This window comes from Drosophila biarmipes, chromosome 2R (genome assembly GCF_025231255.1).
Source record: "Drosophila biarmipes strain raj3 chromosome 2R, RU_DBia_V1.1, whole genome shotgun sequence".
Taxonomy (NCBI): domain Eukaryota; kingdom Metazoa; phylum Arthropoda; class Insecta; order Diptera; family Drosophilidae; genus Drosophila; species Drosophila biarmipes.
In genome coordinates this window covers 20,340,366-20,355,332 of record NC_066615.1, presented here as the reverse complement: position 1 = coordinate 20,355,332, position 14,967 = coordinate 20,340,366, and the positions used below count along the sequence as shown (strand labels likewise).

General features: G+C 39.9%; 3 protein-coding genes across 4 annotated transcripts in view; 2 read left to right on the top strand and 1 right to left on the bottom strand.

Annotated features, from left to right (window-relative positions):
* The window catches only part of LOC108023071 (potassium voltage-gated channel subfamily H member 8), a 60,468-nt gene that overhangs the window by 21,176 nt on the left and 24,325 nt on the right, over window positions 1-14,967 (top strand). For both annotated transcript variants that reach the window (XM_050887487.1, XM_044091831.2), the window contains exons 3-6: window positions 7,119-7,247; window positions 11,079-11,189; window positions 11,348-11,467; window positions 13,642-13,779. In XM_050887487.1, the coding sequence (XP_050743444.1) occupies window positions 7,172-7,247; window positions 11,079-11,189; window positions 11,348-11,467; window positions 13,642-13,779 (445 nt within the window). In that variant the 5' untranslated portion in view covers window positions 7,119-7,171. The remainder of the gene's footprint in view (window positions 1-7,118; window positions 7,248-11,078; window positions 11,190-11,347; window positions 11,468-13,641; window positions 13,780-14,967) is intronic.
* Window positions 1,714-2,374, bottom strand: LOC108022106 (uncharacterized). The gene is made up of 2 exons (XM_017090949.1): window positions 2,285-2,374; window positions 1,714-2,226 (listed from the first exon to the last, which is right to left on the bottom strand). The coding sequence occupies exons 1-2, from the start codon at window positions 2,372-2,374 to the stop codon at window positions 1,714-1,716; spliced, it is 603 nt and encodes a 200-aa protein (XP_016946438.1).
* LOC108022105 (uncharacterized) lies at window positions 3,099-3,599 on the top strand. The gene has a single exon (XM_017090948.1). It carries the CDS (start codon window positions 3,099-3,101, stop codon window positions 3,597-3,599), a length of 501 nt encoding a protein of 166 aa, XP_016946437.1.

Here is a 14,967-nt window from a genome sequence, read left to right as displayed (position 1 = left end):
GGAAAAAGAGCGATGGGGAGAAAGTGACCGTCAGGGAGAGTGGAAGTCCTGGGAGGGGAAAGTGAAGGGTGTGAATGAATGATGCCCAAAGGACAATGAAGATAAGTGGGGGAAAAAGCTATATCGAGAAAAGCTCCCACTGGGGCCTTACCAATATTTCCGATTTATAGGTTAGAAATTAGAATCTTCTTAAAATATTTTTAATTCTATCAAACAATTTGATGGTACTTTTACCGAGTAGAGGTCAAGTTTTTATTTGTAAATGAAATTTGCAAGCCTCTTTTGTAGGGTATTCATAAGTTGATTAGTGGCAGGACGCCTCGCTTTGCCATTTGTCCCAGAGCGGCTTTTTTGCTGATGACCATCCTTGATAGCAAATTTCTCCTTTCCCTGCGGCAGGTGCAACACATGGCCCGTCGGAAGTCCATTCAGTTACATTTACCGGCAACTGTTGCTGGTGCTGTGCCTCTAGCTAACTGTAACAAATCATCAACTGACGACATTGTCACATTTCTCACTTCATTTCGCTTTTTGCCCAGACAGGTGGGGGTGGTGAGGGGGAGTGGCAAGTTGGGTTATTAGTTGCCCACCGCCTCGTCATCTGTCAAATGCCAAATTGCGGCAGCTGGTTCGCTTGTGTCGCGCCGAATGCCAGTCGAACAAACTCAAATACAAACACACTCAACCGGTTGCTGCCACAATGTTTCTCTACATACACTGGGAGAAAATAGATCCAATAGTGCTTGTAAAAAGAGAATTTCGACTACAACATTGGAACTTATAAAGATTTGTAAAATAGTTTTAGAATTGATTTTATCTGGTGTAGTAGCAGTTATTAAATTTAAAGAGTTTATATATTTACTTATCTTTCAACATTCTATTGGTAAACAATTCTATCAAAAATGTCCTTGAATTATACAAATAATAATTTAAATAAAAAAGTATTTAAAATATTTTTTATAATATATTATTTTATTATAATTTTATATAAAAATACTTATAAATATCATAAATATCATTTAATAAAACATAAATACAATATGGTTATTCATTGGGAAATCCTAGATGGGATTGGCAGTAAAAAGAATTTCAATTAAGCTTGGTAATTCTTTTGAAAACACTCGAAAACAACTAAATATTTCTCCCGGTGCACTTCCATCTGCCAGTCCCTGTCTGAGCGCAGGTAATTGAACAACATTTGTGGAATGACATGGAAAGAATTGCCGTGAATGGAAAGGTAGCAATGGCGACTGTAAGAACAGGAGCAACATCATCTGGTTGAACTGTCAAGGAAAAAGCGGACTGAGAAGGAGACGGAGACAGGTGGTGTGAAAGAGACGGAGTGGCGGATGATTTTCTGCAATATTAACTCGGTGGCCATATGCTCACCTCTGCAGATTTGTCACACGCACATTCATTTATTGTGCCCTTGAAGAGGGTTTTATTTCATTTAGAGCCAAATTTCTGTTTAAGAAATTAGAGTTGTAGTACAAGAAAAAGGGAAGGGCTTAAAGCCCTGTAAACGTGCCTTTATATATCCACTTTTCCATATGAATGTAATGCACATTTTCTTCAAATTAGTCAAAAATATGTATGACAAATCACGTAGATATTCGGATGTTATGATTTTTAAGAGCTCTCGAGGCTGCCATGGTTACCAGGATGCTTGAAAGATTTTATTTGCCCGATTCGAGTGTATACATATACTTTTTACTACTTGGGACGCTTCTTCTCGTTGACTCGTTGAACACGAGCCCTTAGAAAGCCGCTGATCCAACTGAGACCCTGATGTTTGCTCCGATAACTGATCTGGGTGTGCACTGGGGTCTCCATGTCGACGGCGGGCAGCAGGTTCAAGTCCAGCCGGAATCCTCTGATGTAGTAGGTCGAGTTGGCCTTGAAGGGACACTGCTTGGGAAAGTTGCTGAAGCGCTCCATGATGTTCCGGCCCAAGCGCATGAGGGGCACTTGATTGCGGTTGGCCAGCAACTGGCAGCCATCGGTGGTCACATTGAGCAGGACGAAGTCCGCCAGAGGACTCCTGCGGGGCAGGACGATTTTCATGAAGAAGTCGTGCTCGGCCACCGGTTGCTTGAGCATGAATTCCATGTGCCAAGTGCGACGTTTGGCACTTTTACTTATGCCGCAGCGAAACTCCTTGAGAATCCTTGAGTTTGCATCCTCGCTGCTGCAAGTAAAGTTATCCGTTTGCATCTCGAAATTATTCTGGGAAATTCAAATTTAATTTAGTAGAGAATAATGCTTGTTTATCGCTCATACGCACCTTGGCCTCCGCCTCCGATTTCCAATTAGTCAGCAGGCAGAGGAAGACGACTATCCAACCGTCGAAAGCCTTGGGTCTCATCTCCTTCATCCGTCTGAGCCGAACGAAACCACCTCAATTATGCATTTCAACTGGAGTTTAGGCACAAGTGCATCGTCTGAATTGGAAATTCGAAACCATAATCTGCTGATGCGTTACTAATGCTGGAATAATAACCATCATTGTTATGATGGTGGCCCAAATCCAGACTTAAATACACCTGATTGGATGCGTCGATTGAGCTGAACAAGCTCATTTGCTTGTTTACAACAATGAGTAAGGAAACAATGTGCATAAAATGTGCATAGTACATGCCAAGCAAGATGTCTTGCATCTAATTGTTTAAGTCAGACAGAAATATTCATCTATAATTACATTTTCAGGCTCCAGTCAGCTCCTAAAGTAGTGCTGATTTTAGTTTAAATCTCTAATGCTTAGTTTTATAATAGGATCATTAATGGCATAGCCCCATAATCACCCGTAATCTCCTTGTCAATTAACGCTTCTGTCCGAAAAAAGAGCTTATTATAAATGAGTGTAATTAGTCAAATGGCTTACAACCTGTACAAATGGGCAGTTCGTAATTAAGCATGGCAAAAAATAATATTTTAATCCGGATTCGTGAGCTCTGGCTGCAACATTATGTATCGCAAATGCTCTGTGATAATTGTGTTTCTATTCGTCAGTGTTTACTATACCCATGCCAAGGTGATGTTCTGTTTTAAGTAGTATAGAAAATAAGATAAAAAGTTCATATTTTTAGGCCAACTTCGATATGGTGTTTACGAATTGCACCTGCTTCAGCGAGGACCCCGAGAAGATGTTATCCCACCTGAAATGCGGCTTGAGCAAGAGTGTCAAACGGCCGTCCTTCAACATAGACTTCCAATTCCAAAAGCCCGTGGCCAAGTTCTTTGTGAATATGAGAATTGTCTTACCCCGCCGTTTGGGCGACGATTTTACTTTATTTAATCTGTCTGCAATCGATGGTTGCAATCTGCTGTCGAACAAAAACCAGATCGCCTTCATCCAGCTGGGCCGCAAGCACATGGATCGGTTTAGCAATATTCCCAAGCGGTGTCCTTGGCCCAAGGATGTGCCCTACTATGTCCGCGGGTTCCGCTCGGATATGGCCGCCATGCCGGCCTTCAACTTCGAGACGGACATGAATCTCTGGTTCGACCTGGTGGTCAACCAGCACAAGCTCATCCGCGGATTCATTCAGAGCCGGGTGCAGCGCCGAAAGAGCCACAAAAACGGCGCTGGCGAGGATTAAGGGGTGTGGTGCACAGTGGAGAATTACTCAGTATAATACGTTTGTTTTTATTTAAAATGCACTTCAAAAGTATTTGTTGAATAAAATAGTTGTACAAATGTTTTTCTGATTACCTTAATTGCCTATGCAATTGAGTCAAAAAGTATTCGTCATGAATATTCAAAAATCTGAAATTAATGTAGATTATCTATCTCAAACTTTTACAAAGCAACTAATTAACTATGCATCAATAAATGTTTTACTGAATTTTATAAATTTTATTTTGTGAATTTGATCCATGATCTGTAATTCTACAATAAAAAGTTTTTGGTATACTGATAATATATTTCGCAAGTTTAAAAATTAAGATAACCATATGTTTCTTAAAAATATATGTAAGTTAAAATGTTAGTATATTTAAATTAGTTAAGTAAACCAAAGGTCCTCCCATTACTGGTATTTCTAACTTGTTTTTGAGCTTAAATCGAGTGTTAAAATGGTATAATTGCCCATACTCCAGCTCGGTATATCCGCAGCGGTTTCTTCGTGTAACTCGTGTGGGCAGGTGGTAAATGGCATGAATAAAATTGGGGCAATTGAGTTGCCTTCTGAGTTCCATTGCCTCTTCCCCTGGCTGGTCAGCCAAGTGTTTGTGTGTGGGCCGGCCAGAAGCATATTTTCGCTTTCGTGTTTTTCCCATTTCCCTCCCGACAGCCGCTTTTCTCGCTTCTTTTTTTTATGGGGCACGTGCCGCCTTTTGGGGAGTCTGCAGTCTGCGTATCCAAAAAAAGAGAGAACACCACATGCGGCACAGGCGGAATTAAAAATTCCAAACTCGTTTCGCCCTCTTACAAGGCGATTTCGCCTTAACGTGGTTATTAGGTAGCTCTGTGCTTCCGAATCAGCCAAATTTGCTTAAATGAACGCCGGACCTTTGGCGTGAGGAAACTCCCAGATGTGCCGAGTCCCGGGGGTGTTTGCATTTATTTTCTTGTTGTTAATCTTCTTTAGAGATAATTTCCTTTCGGCCAGGACGCTCTATTCACATATCTGCAAGGTGGCCAGGAAATAGCCCATTTATTAAAACCTTTTTTCGTGGAATTTTCATGTCTGCGTGGTCATGATAACAAGCTCTTCCATCGAAAGAAAATTTGTTGTTTTAAAGCAGGTAAATGGCTTAAATGGATTGTAATTTTTTAGCCCTGAGAGGCTGAAGTTCATTTCAAAATAAGCTTTAACAGAAGTTAAAATTTAAAGTTTTGCTATTTCAAATAATATTTATATTTCGCCTCAAAGCCTCTCCGCTTAATCTATTTGAAATCATTTATTTAATTGTTTTGTTATTAAAGCTTATCTGCATTTCTAGCATAAATTCCATGAAAAAAACAAAATGAGCAAGGCAAAAAGCAACATAGAAATTTATAATTGGTATCTGCACTACAATGTTGCAAAATAAATATAGCAAAAAGAACTATATTTTCCTCGGCGAGCTTTCACTTTGTTTTTGTTGGATGCAAATACCACACGTACAAGGTTATTTTCCTGTTGAATACTCGTTGTGTGAATGAAAACATGCTATGCACATTTATGAATTTGAAAATGTACTTTGAGTTTTGATTTTTGCTTCCCAGGACCAACACTTGCATTGATTATTTCATGCAAAAATGGCTTCAACCACGTCGCTGCGGTGGTGAACAAAATCATTTTCCATTTTTTCGCAAAAAGGAAAACCTCATGCTGTGGAGGGAGGAAGGAAAACCCAAGTATCATCAGCCTAATCATGTGGAATAAGGCGGAAGCGGAAATTGCACACACACTCACGCAAACAGTTGCAGATGCCGCCGCATGTTTGTGTGTGCGTTTGCTGGCACGCCTGGGCATATATACATGTGTCAGGGCTCACCAGATTGGGGAAATCATATGCCGCCTGCCGCCTGCCACCTGCTGGTCGCCGGAAATGTTGGAAATGAAAATTCTGCGGTACAGCCTCCCTGGCAATATGCACTTTCCGCCCTCTCAGCGGGTGGCTGTGTGGTTTCGGAGCACTCACAGGCCTCCTCTAATGGTTTATTAATCAGAATTGCATTCGATAGCTAACCCCAATATTCCGACAAGGCAAAGGGCTCCGGGCCAAGCTGAAGGTTTACCGCTATCAGTGTTTTGGGCGTGTTGTCAATCGCAGGCAATCTACGGATAATAATCAAACGGGTTAGGGTGGCTCAGAGTGGGTGGTTGGTAAAATTATTTTTGGCTAGTAATGGGTATTTGGGGATACTTTGTAGGGTCAATAATAGCATGATAGCATTAAACTTATGAAGCGTAATTCGAAGGTTTAAGATATTCATATGAGTACAGGAATAAATAGGATGATTTTCCTATTCGATCGACTGGTTTATTATGTTATATTTGCCGTAAACATATTTTTATTATTTGCCAAATTACAATTAAAATGATATGAATTCCCAAAGCTGCTGAGTACCCCTAGTGAATAACTGTTTTCCTTGGCTTAACCATCGGATATTTCTAACGTCAACATACCGCCAGTGACGTGGACTTCTTATCAGTAGTCGACTTTTTGCCACTTTCGCCTGGTGAAAGACCAACAGCTGTTGCGGTTGCGGTTTGATGTTGCTGCCATTTGACCGCTGAATTTGTTGCTAGAAATTATTGCGAGCAGCACCTGCGGGCAAGAACAAATTACGCCTACCATCGGCAAAAAACAGTTGATTTCGAGGTACACACCTCGGCGCACCGATTTGGCCAGGTCGTCCAGCCAGCGTTTGTGTTAAATGGATTCGCAATGTTTTCCATTTAAGTTCAGTTTTCATTGTTCGACCGGCTGAATGAAAAAGTGTTGGCATACAAATATTTTCATATCAATGCGCTGTTGGCTCCAATAATAAAAACAAATGGAAGCCCGTCGAAGAGCACACAATGCAATGGGTATACAACGAAAAAAGCCAATTAAAATAAATACAGTGAAGGTTCTCGAACGCTAACTTTTTTGTTAGGCTTTATTTTTATAGAATAGTTTTCTATAACGAAAAATATAAAAGCCGACAACGTGTTGAATAAGCATATAGTAAAAAACAAAATAATACGATTTTAATAGCTTTAAAAATTTAAAGAAAATTTGTTTTGTTAAATAGTAATAAAAAGCTATACATTCAAAAAAAATGTATTAGTAATAATAAAAAGATATACATTCTAAGAAAAAATATGAATTAAATTCATCAACCCTTGACTGTACAAAAACAAACCATTAAACGAGTCCGACTGGATTAAAATTAACCAGCTGCAAGTTCATTAAATGCACAAAATAATTTCCCTATTTTAAATACCAAATACTAGGCATATCTTTAATCTTAATTTTAACCATCCTCCATTTTCTATAGTTAATTTTTTTTGGGTGACAGGTAAATAAAAGTGCTCATACACATACAACTTTATTTAGAAAATCGGCTTATGGTCGCCATTTCCGTAATTTAAAACTGAAAATTGTCAACAAAGCTAATGGGTTTTCCCCCCTTCTACTTGCAGCGTTGCCACGCCCCAAGCCGCGCTTCAGGAGGCGCACCGGCCCCACCATTCCCATGCCAGCCCGCAAGGGGCTGCTAGCGCCCCAGAACACATTCCTGGACACAATCGCCACACGGTTCGATGGCACCCGTAAGTGAAATGCTAATGCTAATGCCGAGCAATTCTCCTCGGTCCTAGCCGGGGTTTTATATGATTTCTGTAATGTTATATTTATGACACTTTTTATTGGGACCCTCCACGGGAGCTTGCATAAGCCAAATGCCGGCATCGTTTTGGCCAGCTCGTAAAAAAGTTCGCATAAGAGATTTCCGAGAATAAGCGTCCGGGTTTTTTGTTCTGCACTGAGAGAAATATATTTCACTGTTGAATTGAGGAAATATGTAAATATGATTTCAGAAAGAATGGTTATTGTAAAGCGGTTAAGGGAGTTCTCAACAGAATTTGAGAATTTTACTTTCAAAACAAATTTAAAACAATTTGTTACATAAATAGCCAAGCATTCCGCTTTAAGCTGTATACATTTTTTTTAAAGTTTTTTAATACAAAAGCTGTTTACAATATTAGCTGAAATATTAAATATAAAATTTCTTGAATGCTTGGTGATTTTTTAAGAATAATAATTTTGACATTTATGTTAATTTTGTGTGTGTACTTATTTCAATTTAACTTATACAGGAACTTTGGAGGTAAAATATAATATTATACTTGTTAAGTGGTTAGTAATTTTAAGAGGAATTTTAATATTTTTAATTACTTAATTTTTGTGAGTGTTTTTCCCCCGATCTCGGGACACCAGGGACTCAGGAGGACATGTCAGTAAAGTGCTCGCGCGTAGGGACATCTGCCGGCCGGTCACGCCTCGTTGTTCTATATGTACATACCACCCATTCACGTATACATGGGGTGGCCTTATCCATATTGAAAATCAGCCCATCCAGCATGCAGAAAAAGCCGCTCCCCGTGCTGGGAAATTAAAACTATGTGCTGCTGTGCGTACACTCCCGCTTTTCCTCCCATATTTTTTTTCGCGAAACGCAATACACAAAAGAACCTTGAAAGCCCTAAAAAAATATATATTCCTTTGAGAGAAAAAATGTTTTACAGTAAATTAAACTCCGCCTTGTTTGGTTGCCGAGGTATTTTCTCTCGAGCTTTTTCCCATATTCAAATGTAATGATCTGAAAAAAAAGAGACATTAAATTTAAGGGACTTATGCTTGTTAAAATCCTATAATTTTAATTTAAAGCAGGGTATTTAAAGATTAAATCCATGTCCATATTCTATGTTTTGTACTTTCCCTGAAAAGGTTTCTGTTTACTCTCCTCTTTTGTTTACATTTTCCAATCTATTGATTCGGACCGTAATCTGTGTCCTATTTTGTTTTAAGTCCAAGGAAAATCCGGCTCAACTTTGAGTTTCCTTTTTCCAATGGCAACCGTTGACAGGACACACACGTGCTGACATTGCTGGTCTCCTTTTCCATCCTCGGGAAAACATGTCGGTCCCCCATCATACAAATTAATTGTTTTATTTCGCACACACCGAAAGACATAGGGAGCGATAATTGTCTTTACGAGTTGTCACAAGCTCTGAACATAATACGAAATGCCCAGCCGGCAGGGGGATTAAAAAGGTTTTACGAGGCATAAATAATAAAATGAGCATATTAAATGAGCCGGAGTCAGTCGGTTGAGCGTGTGGATGAATGTCCTTGTCGCCGGCAGCAGTCAAAAACTCAAACAAAAAGCATCCTGCTGCCAAGCAATTGTTCCCTTCAACATGTTTATCATGTATTTATTACAGATATGAACATGGAAAATTCGAGAAATAACTATTCATTACTATTTGTTCATTTTTCCTGTACTAACAGTTTTACATTCTTATATTTGAGGGATATTTTTCGTTTGCTTCCGGTTTAAATTAAATTTGTGTCCACTTTACTTTTTCCATTTTCATTTGGTGAAATTTAAAGTGAAAAGTAGCACCCATTTGCATTTGCTGATGGCATTCTATGGTAATATATACCAAAAATATTATTTCGATTTATTGAAACAGAGGCAGCACAAGTTTAATGAAATAAATATTTTTCTTAGTAAAAATCGTTTGCCATTTAATTAACTTAATTATTACTAACCATTAAAACCCAGCTGTTGACTCTTGAACAGTCCAATCATCGGCTCATTACAAATTTAGCATTCATATCAATACTTTATGTACTTTCATCGAGTGCACTCATTACACCCACTAATTGGAGGGCAAACAATTAAATTCGATTTTTCCCATGTGCGCAATTCATTCTTAATGCGACCACAGCAGTTTTTCCGAACTTTTTATTGATGCAACACATTACGTAAATTTACTTTTAATTTGTTGGTTATTGCGGTGGCATCAGAATAAAGTATTTAACAACCAATATAAAGTTTTCTCGGAGGAGAGAGTGAGAGTTGGCGACAAAATGCCCTTGATTGCTAATAAATGGGATTGTTATTATTACTTTTCATTTCTAGAACATATCTATGACTTGTTGATATTTGCTGCCGAGCAGACACACATGCAGATTAACTTTATTGTGTGCCGCATGGGTTTTCATTCATTTCGAGCTGCCATTCAGCTGGCTTGTCTTCCAATTCAATTTGTTGCATCCACCGCCTTACTCCGCAAACATACAAATGTATGTATCTTCCCGTATAATCTGTCCATTGTGTCGGCAATTACGATCCCTCTCGTTCTATTCACGGAGCTTCGTTTACAGGAAGGAGTATGCGGTGTGTGTGGCAGGATGTGGGGCTGGGGAGCATTTCTATTTATGAAATTGCATTGAAAAGGTAAATAAAGAGGAGAGCATGCTGGGCGAAGCTGGCTCTTATTGAATTGTGTTCTTTGGAAATGGTATAAATAAATGCACACAGCGCCAATCCAGGGAGAAAATACCCTTTGGCTGGATTTGCCGGGATTGTCCCAGGGGCCAAGCCGAAAGTCCGCACTTCCAACTGGCCAAATGGCACACAAGAATTTCATTTCCGGTTGCGTGTTAGCCGGGAAATTTAATTAAATGCTATCCAGATTTTTTGTTTATTTCTACGTTTGCACAAGAAAAAAACACAAACAAGAAGTGTGCCAGCATGTCCCGGAGATGAAGGTCAAGTGCAAATGGCAAAGCCATAAAAAGGAAAGGTTAAACGCATGGCTTTGTAAAGGACGAAAACGAAATATGGCTGGGAAGAAAATGAAATAAATGAATTGCATATTCATGTAGGTAATTTATTTCTGAAGGCTAATTTTGGCAAGGCTTGTTGGAAAAGGGATTTATATATTTGCTAAAATATATGTTTCTTTTAAATGTATTTAAATGATATCACTACCATTTTAGTGTTAAAAGGTACAAATATTATTTAAACCGAAAACGAAATGTAATTAACAAAGCAGCAACAAATAATATTTATTTTATTGCAAAGCATGTGGGAAAGAGGTTATATATTTTTAAAAATAACTAAATAAATAAAATATATGAAGATAATATAAATGTGAATTAAATTTTAAATTATTAGATTAAAATATTATTCGGATCGTAAACGAAATATAATGAAATAAGGAACATAATAAGTTTTTATGTATTTCAAAAAATATAGATAAATCTATACTTAAACAAATACTATATTCGGTTGTTCCTAATAAATTCCCATGGTAAAGGTATATGAAATTGTTTTTCCGGCAACATGGGAAGTGGAAAATGTGCATTTCAAGGCGACAGCCAACTTGAGCCCGTCAGTCTGGTTGCCCCCTGAAAAGGACACACAGCAGGACTTGTCTTATTACCATTGTTTGTAGGGACAATATTTCATGGCAAATGAAAAGCAGCTGAACATCATCCCTCACCATCACCCATCCGCATCCCCAACTACATTTTCCCGCTCCAGCTTTGCCCACAGCTCATCCGACTTCTCCCTCCTCCACTTTCAGACTCGAACTTTGTGCTCGGCAATGCGCAGGCAAATGGCAATCCAATTGTTTATTGCTCGGATGGGTTCGTGGATTTGACAGGATATTCACGCGCGCAAATTATGCAAAAGGGTAAGGCCGAGCCCGTCCGTCGTCTGCCTGTCCCCACGGACAGACTCAACTTATTTAACACTTGAATACTCATTTGAATGTATTGTGCCGTTTTATTCAATTGCCAACAAACAACAACCCAACGAACTCCGGTCGAAATTCCGGCGTACACGAAACAGGCTGCTCATGTCATTTCCTCTACGGACCGGATACGAAGGAGGAGCACAAGCAGCAGATCGAGAAAAGCCTCTCCAACAAGATGGAACTGAAGCTGGAGGTTATTTTCTACAAGAAGGAAGGTAAGCCGTCCCAGTTCCCAATTACGATGTGCGGGAATGCTGCGAAAATTGTTTTGTTTCTGCCTGCTTTTTAATTAAAAATTTTCACGAAAATGAGGGCGCGCCAGAAGTGCCAGAAAGGAAATTATTTCTGGTCCTGTGGTTGCCAATGGTCACACAATAAACTTGCCAGGCTTAAGTGGCTAAAAGAAGGGCGAGACATCATTAAACATCGTAATCTTGATAAGGTCTTAAGAATAGCTTACTACTTTTCACCACAGAATCCTGATCTTAAAAAAAGAGAGCTTATATTTACCTAATAAAATAGCACTTTATAACTTATTTTGCAGGCCTAAAAATGAACCATAAAGTTTTTCACACTTTGCTAAGTTTATAATACAATTTCGGAATTAAAATACAATTTTATTATGATGGTAAACACTTTTGCACACTTTGAATTGAGTTAGTTTTTGCCACAAGCAAAGCTAAAATTATCAAAAATTCCATGCAAACTGTATGAAGTGCAACTTTTACAATGCCGAAACTTTGGTAGTTCCAATTAGGACCCCTCAAAATGTATGCTAATCCTTGCCTTCGAACTTCTGGAACATCAGCAAGGGCGATTTCACAAGACCAATACCGGTTGGCTTATTCAAGGCTTTGCTGCAGCTTTTAATTCTTCGAAAACCCCCTGTCATTCAGCACCACCTCCCTATTGCCATAGTAATTCTGCGAAAATGGGTGAGCTTTTGGGCACATAAAGGGAGCATTATTGCTTTTGTACGGCTGTGCAGCTGATGACAAAAGTCGTGGAAACTAGCAGTGCAGAAGTGAAAAGTTGCCAATCAATTGCGGTCTCACCTGCGGAGTTTTCCTGGAAAGTCAAGCAGCATTGCCTTATAAGTGAAGTTTGCCTGGCTGCCTTTGCCTTGTTTTTGTGGCGCTGGGAAAACTGTGCTTGATTGAGTTAAGCGCGACAGACTTGAACTAGTTTCCCCGGTTCTCCGGGGGCTCATGTTCATGCTCAAGTCTCGCAGGACCCACCATCCCAGCTACAGCCACGGCCACCCATCTAGAGCCACATCCGCCCATCTTTATTTGCCAACAATTCGCCACGGCTCGTTGACATGCTGGGCGCACAATGAATTGTGCTCTTAGCATTTTCGCACGTCCAGGCCGCGGTATTTTGTAGCTCTAATGAGGTCACGATTAATCAAGACAAAGCCCGGCGCAGAGATAAGCCGAAGATGGATAGTCCCATCAACTTGGAGTGTAAGTTTTCTAATTAGCCGGGCGTTTAAAACTTTTAACCAACTGCAGGCACGAGGGGATGTGCTTACAACAGTGAAAATGTAGTTCTTGAACCCTGAATCGGCTGTAGAGTTAAAGAAAATTTCTTAGAAACACAGAAAAATATTAAAGAGTTTTTATTGAATCACATATAAAATAGAAAGAGAATGTTCGGCATCATCAAGGTTTTTAAAGTTTTTTAAATATATCGATTGATATTGGAGCGGTCTTTTAATGACATCTATAATATGGAGCCAAATAAGAGATATTTCGAGATGTAATAACATCTTAGGCGATTTTTAAAGATAACTGTGATGTTAGTTACAGCCTTTGCTTAGGACCCTAGTTAGTGGTTCATAATTCCCAGAACTAGGACTAGAAGTAGTTTCTCCCCGTGTAGACCACCACTGTTTTTCACCCCTGGGCCTTCTTTTCTTGTGTGTGCCGGGGCTGTGTTTTATTAATTATGCATTGGCTGCGGCAGACTGAGGGCGAGCCGGATCTGGCTGACCTCGGGCTGGGTGCGTAATTAGCGGGAGATAATTAAAATGCAGGCCAGGACAATAATTGCGGTCTAATTGAATTGCCATGCAATTTATTTATCAATTTCAAGCCGCATAAATTGCTGTCGTTTTTAAAGCATTTAGCGGCTAATTAAAATTGGGCCAAAGCTCGGCTGGAGTTCTTGCTTTTTCCGTTTGCCATCAAGGCGGGGGCCTCATCGATGGGGCTTCAATTATGCAGCCGCAAATGAAAGTCACTGCCACGCTGCACAGTGTACACTGCCCAGTGTGCAAGGCCAGCTATTCAGCTAGGCGACCGCGGGCCACGTGGCGTATGCGCGATGCAGTGGAAACTCATTTTCCGGGCCTGATGCGCTGATTAAATCGAAAAACTCATTGCAGGTGCCCCGTTCTGGTGCTTGTTCGACATCGTGCCCATCAAGAACGAGAAGCGGGATGTGGTGCTCTTCCTGGCCTCCCACAAGGACATCACGCACACCAAGATGCTGGAGATGAATGTGAACGAGGAATGTGATAGCGGTAAGTATACAGACGCGCCCAAAAAGACCGCCCACACTGCCCGCCGAAAATAAGCAACTGGTATAAATAATGCACTGGCTAAAAACCAAATGCCGAACATCCAAGCGTGCACAAAAAGCCACAGAATCACACACACTCAATCCCCAAATAATGAATTAATAAGCACCATTACATCAGCACGAAGACACTGACACTGATGCACTCCCTCGGATCCGCTGAGTTGGCCAAATATTATGAACGGGTTTGGTCCTTGAGATACGTGTCTGCGACAGATATGCGGCTGCCACAAGATACCCTGTAAAATAGGGAGTTAAAGAGCAATAACAAATGCTCTTGAAACTTGTAATGTGAATTTGAGGGTCTTTAAGTTTGTTTTTGGATTTTTTCTTTCTTTTGTAAATATTTAAAAACCAGATAGTAAAAGCTACTGAACATTAGAGGTTTATAAAACATCAGGAAAATATTCGAAAGTCAGATGGTCACTGATTTCAAGATTTGTAGAATAATTTTCTAGAGCAAGCAGGCTTTAAGAATTAAGCATTTTACTTTACTTTAAAAACTCATTAGTGAACTTCAAGTTTTATAACCTTTATAAAACAATTTCACAGCAAAAGTAGGGATAATTTCTCAAGACCCATTGCCAGTCGCTCGTATAAAGCAACAGTTTTTGCTCCTCAGCAAATTAAGGACTTAAGATCGTTATACAACTGAGATGATAAATCGCAAGGCAGAGTATCCTTCGGTCCGGAGCCATTAAATAAGTTATTGCTACCTTTTTGTCGGGCTGTGTCAGCATGTCACCTCAGCTCTCGGGGCAAAATATTCCTATAAAGTTCTGTGGAACTTTTGGTTTTGCCTGGTCCTGGCAGCCGGAGAGAGTTTTCGGTTAGCTTCCTGGCTGCCAAGTGGAGCTGGCGAGGAAGAAAGGAAGGCTGTGGTCGCTCCTTTGAGTCCTTTGCCGACTTTTTATCCGGTTTTCCCCTTCTTCGCCGGCGCGTGTCCCTGACAACTGGATGTATGCGTACCATATTTCAACGTTAATTTGAATCTCGTCCTTCACGCGCAGCTTTCGCGGTGCCAGCTCTGATTTGTGGCTGCAATCTGGTCGATGGGCTGCCGAATTTGGGCTTAAAAGTCTGTGAATTCGTAATGATAATAATGGCAATAATGCCTTTTAAGAAGTCGAAT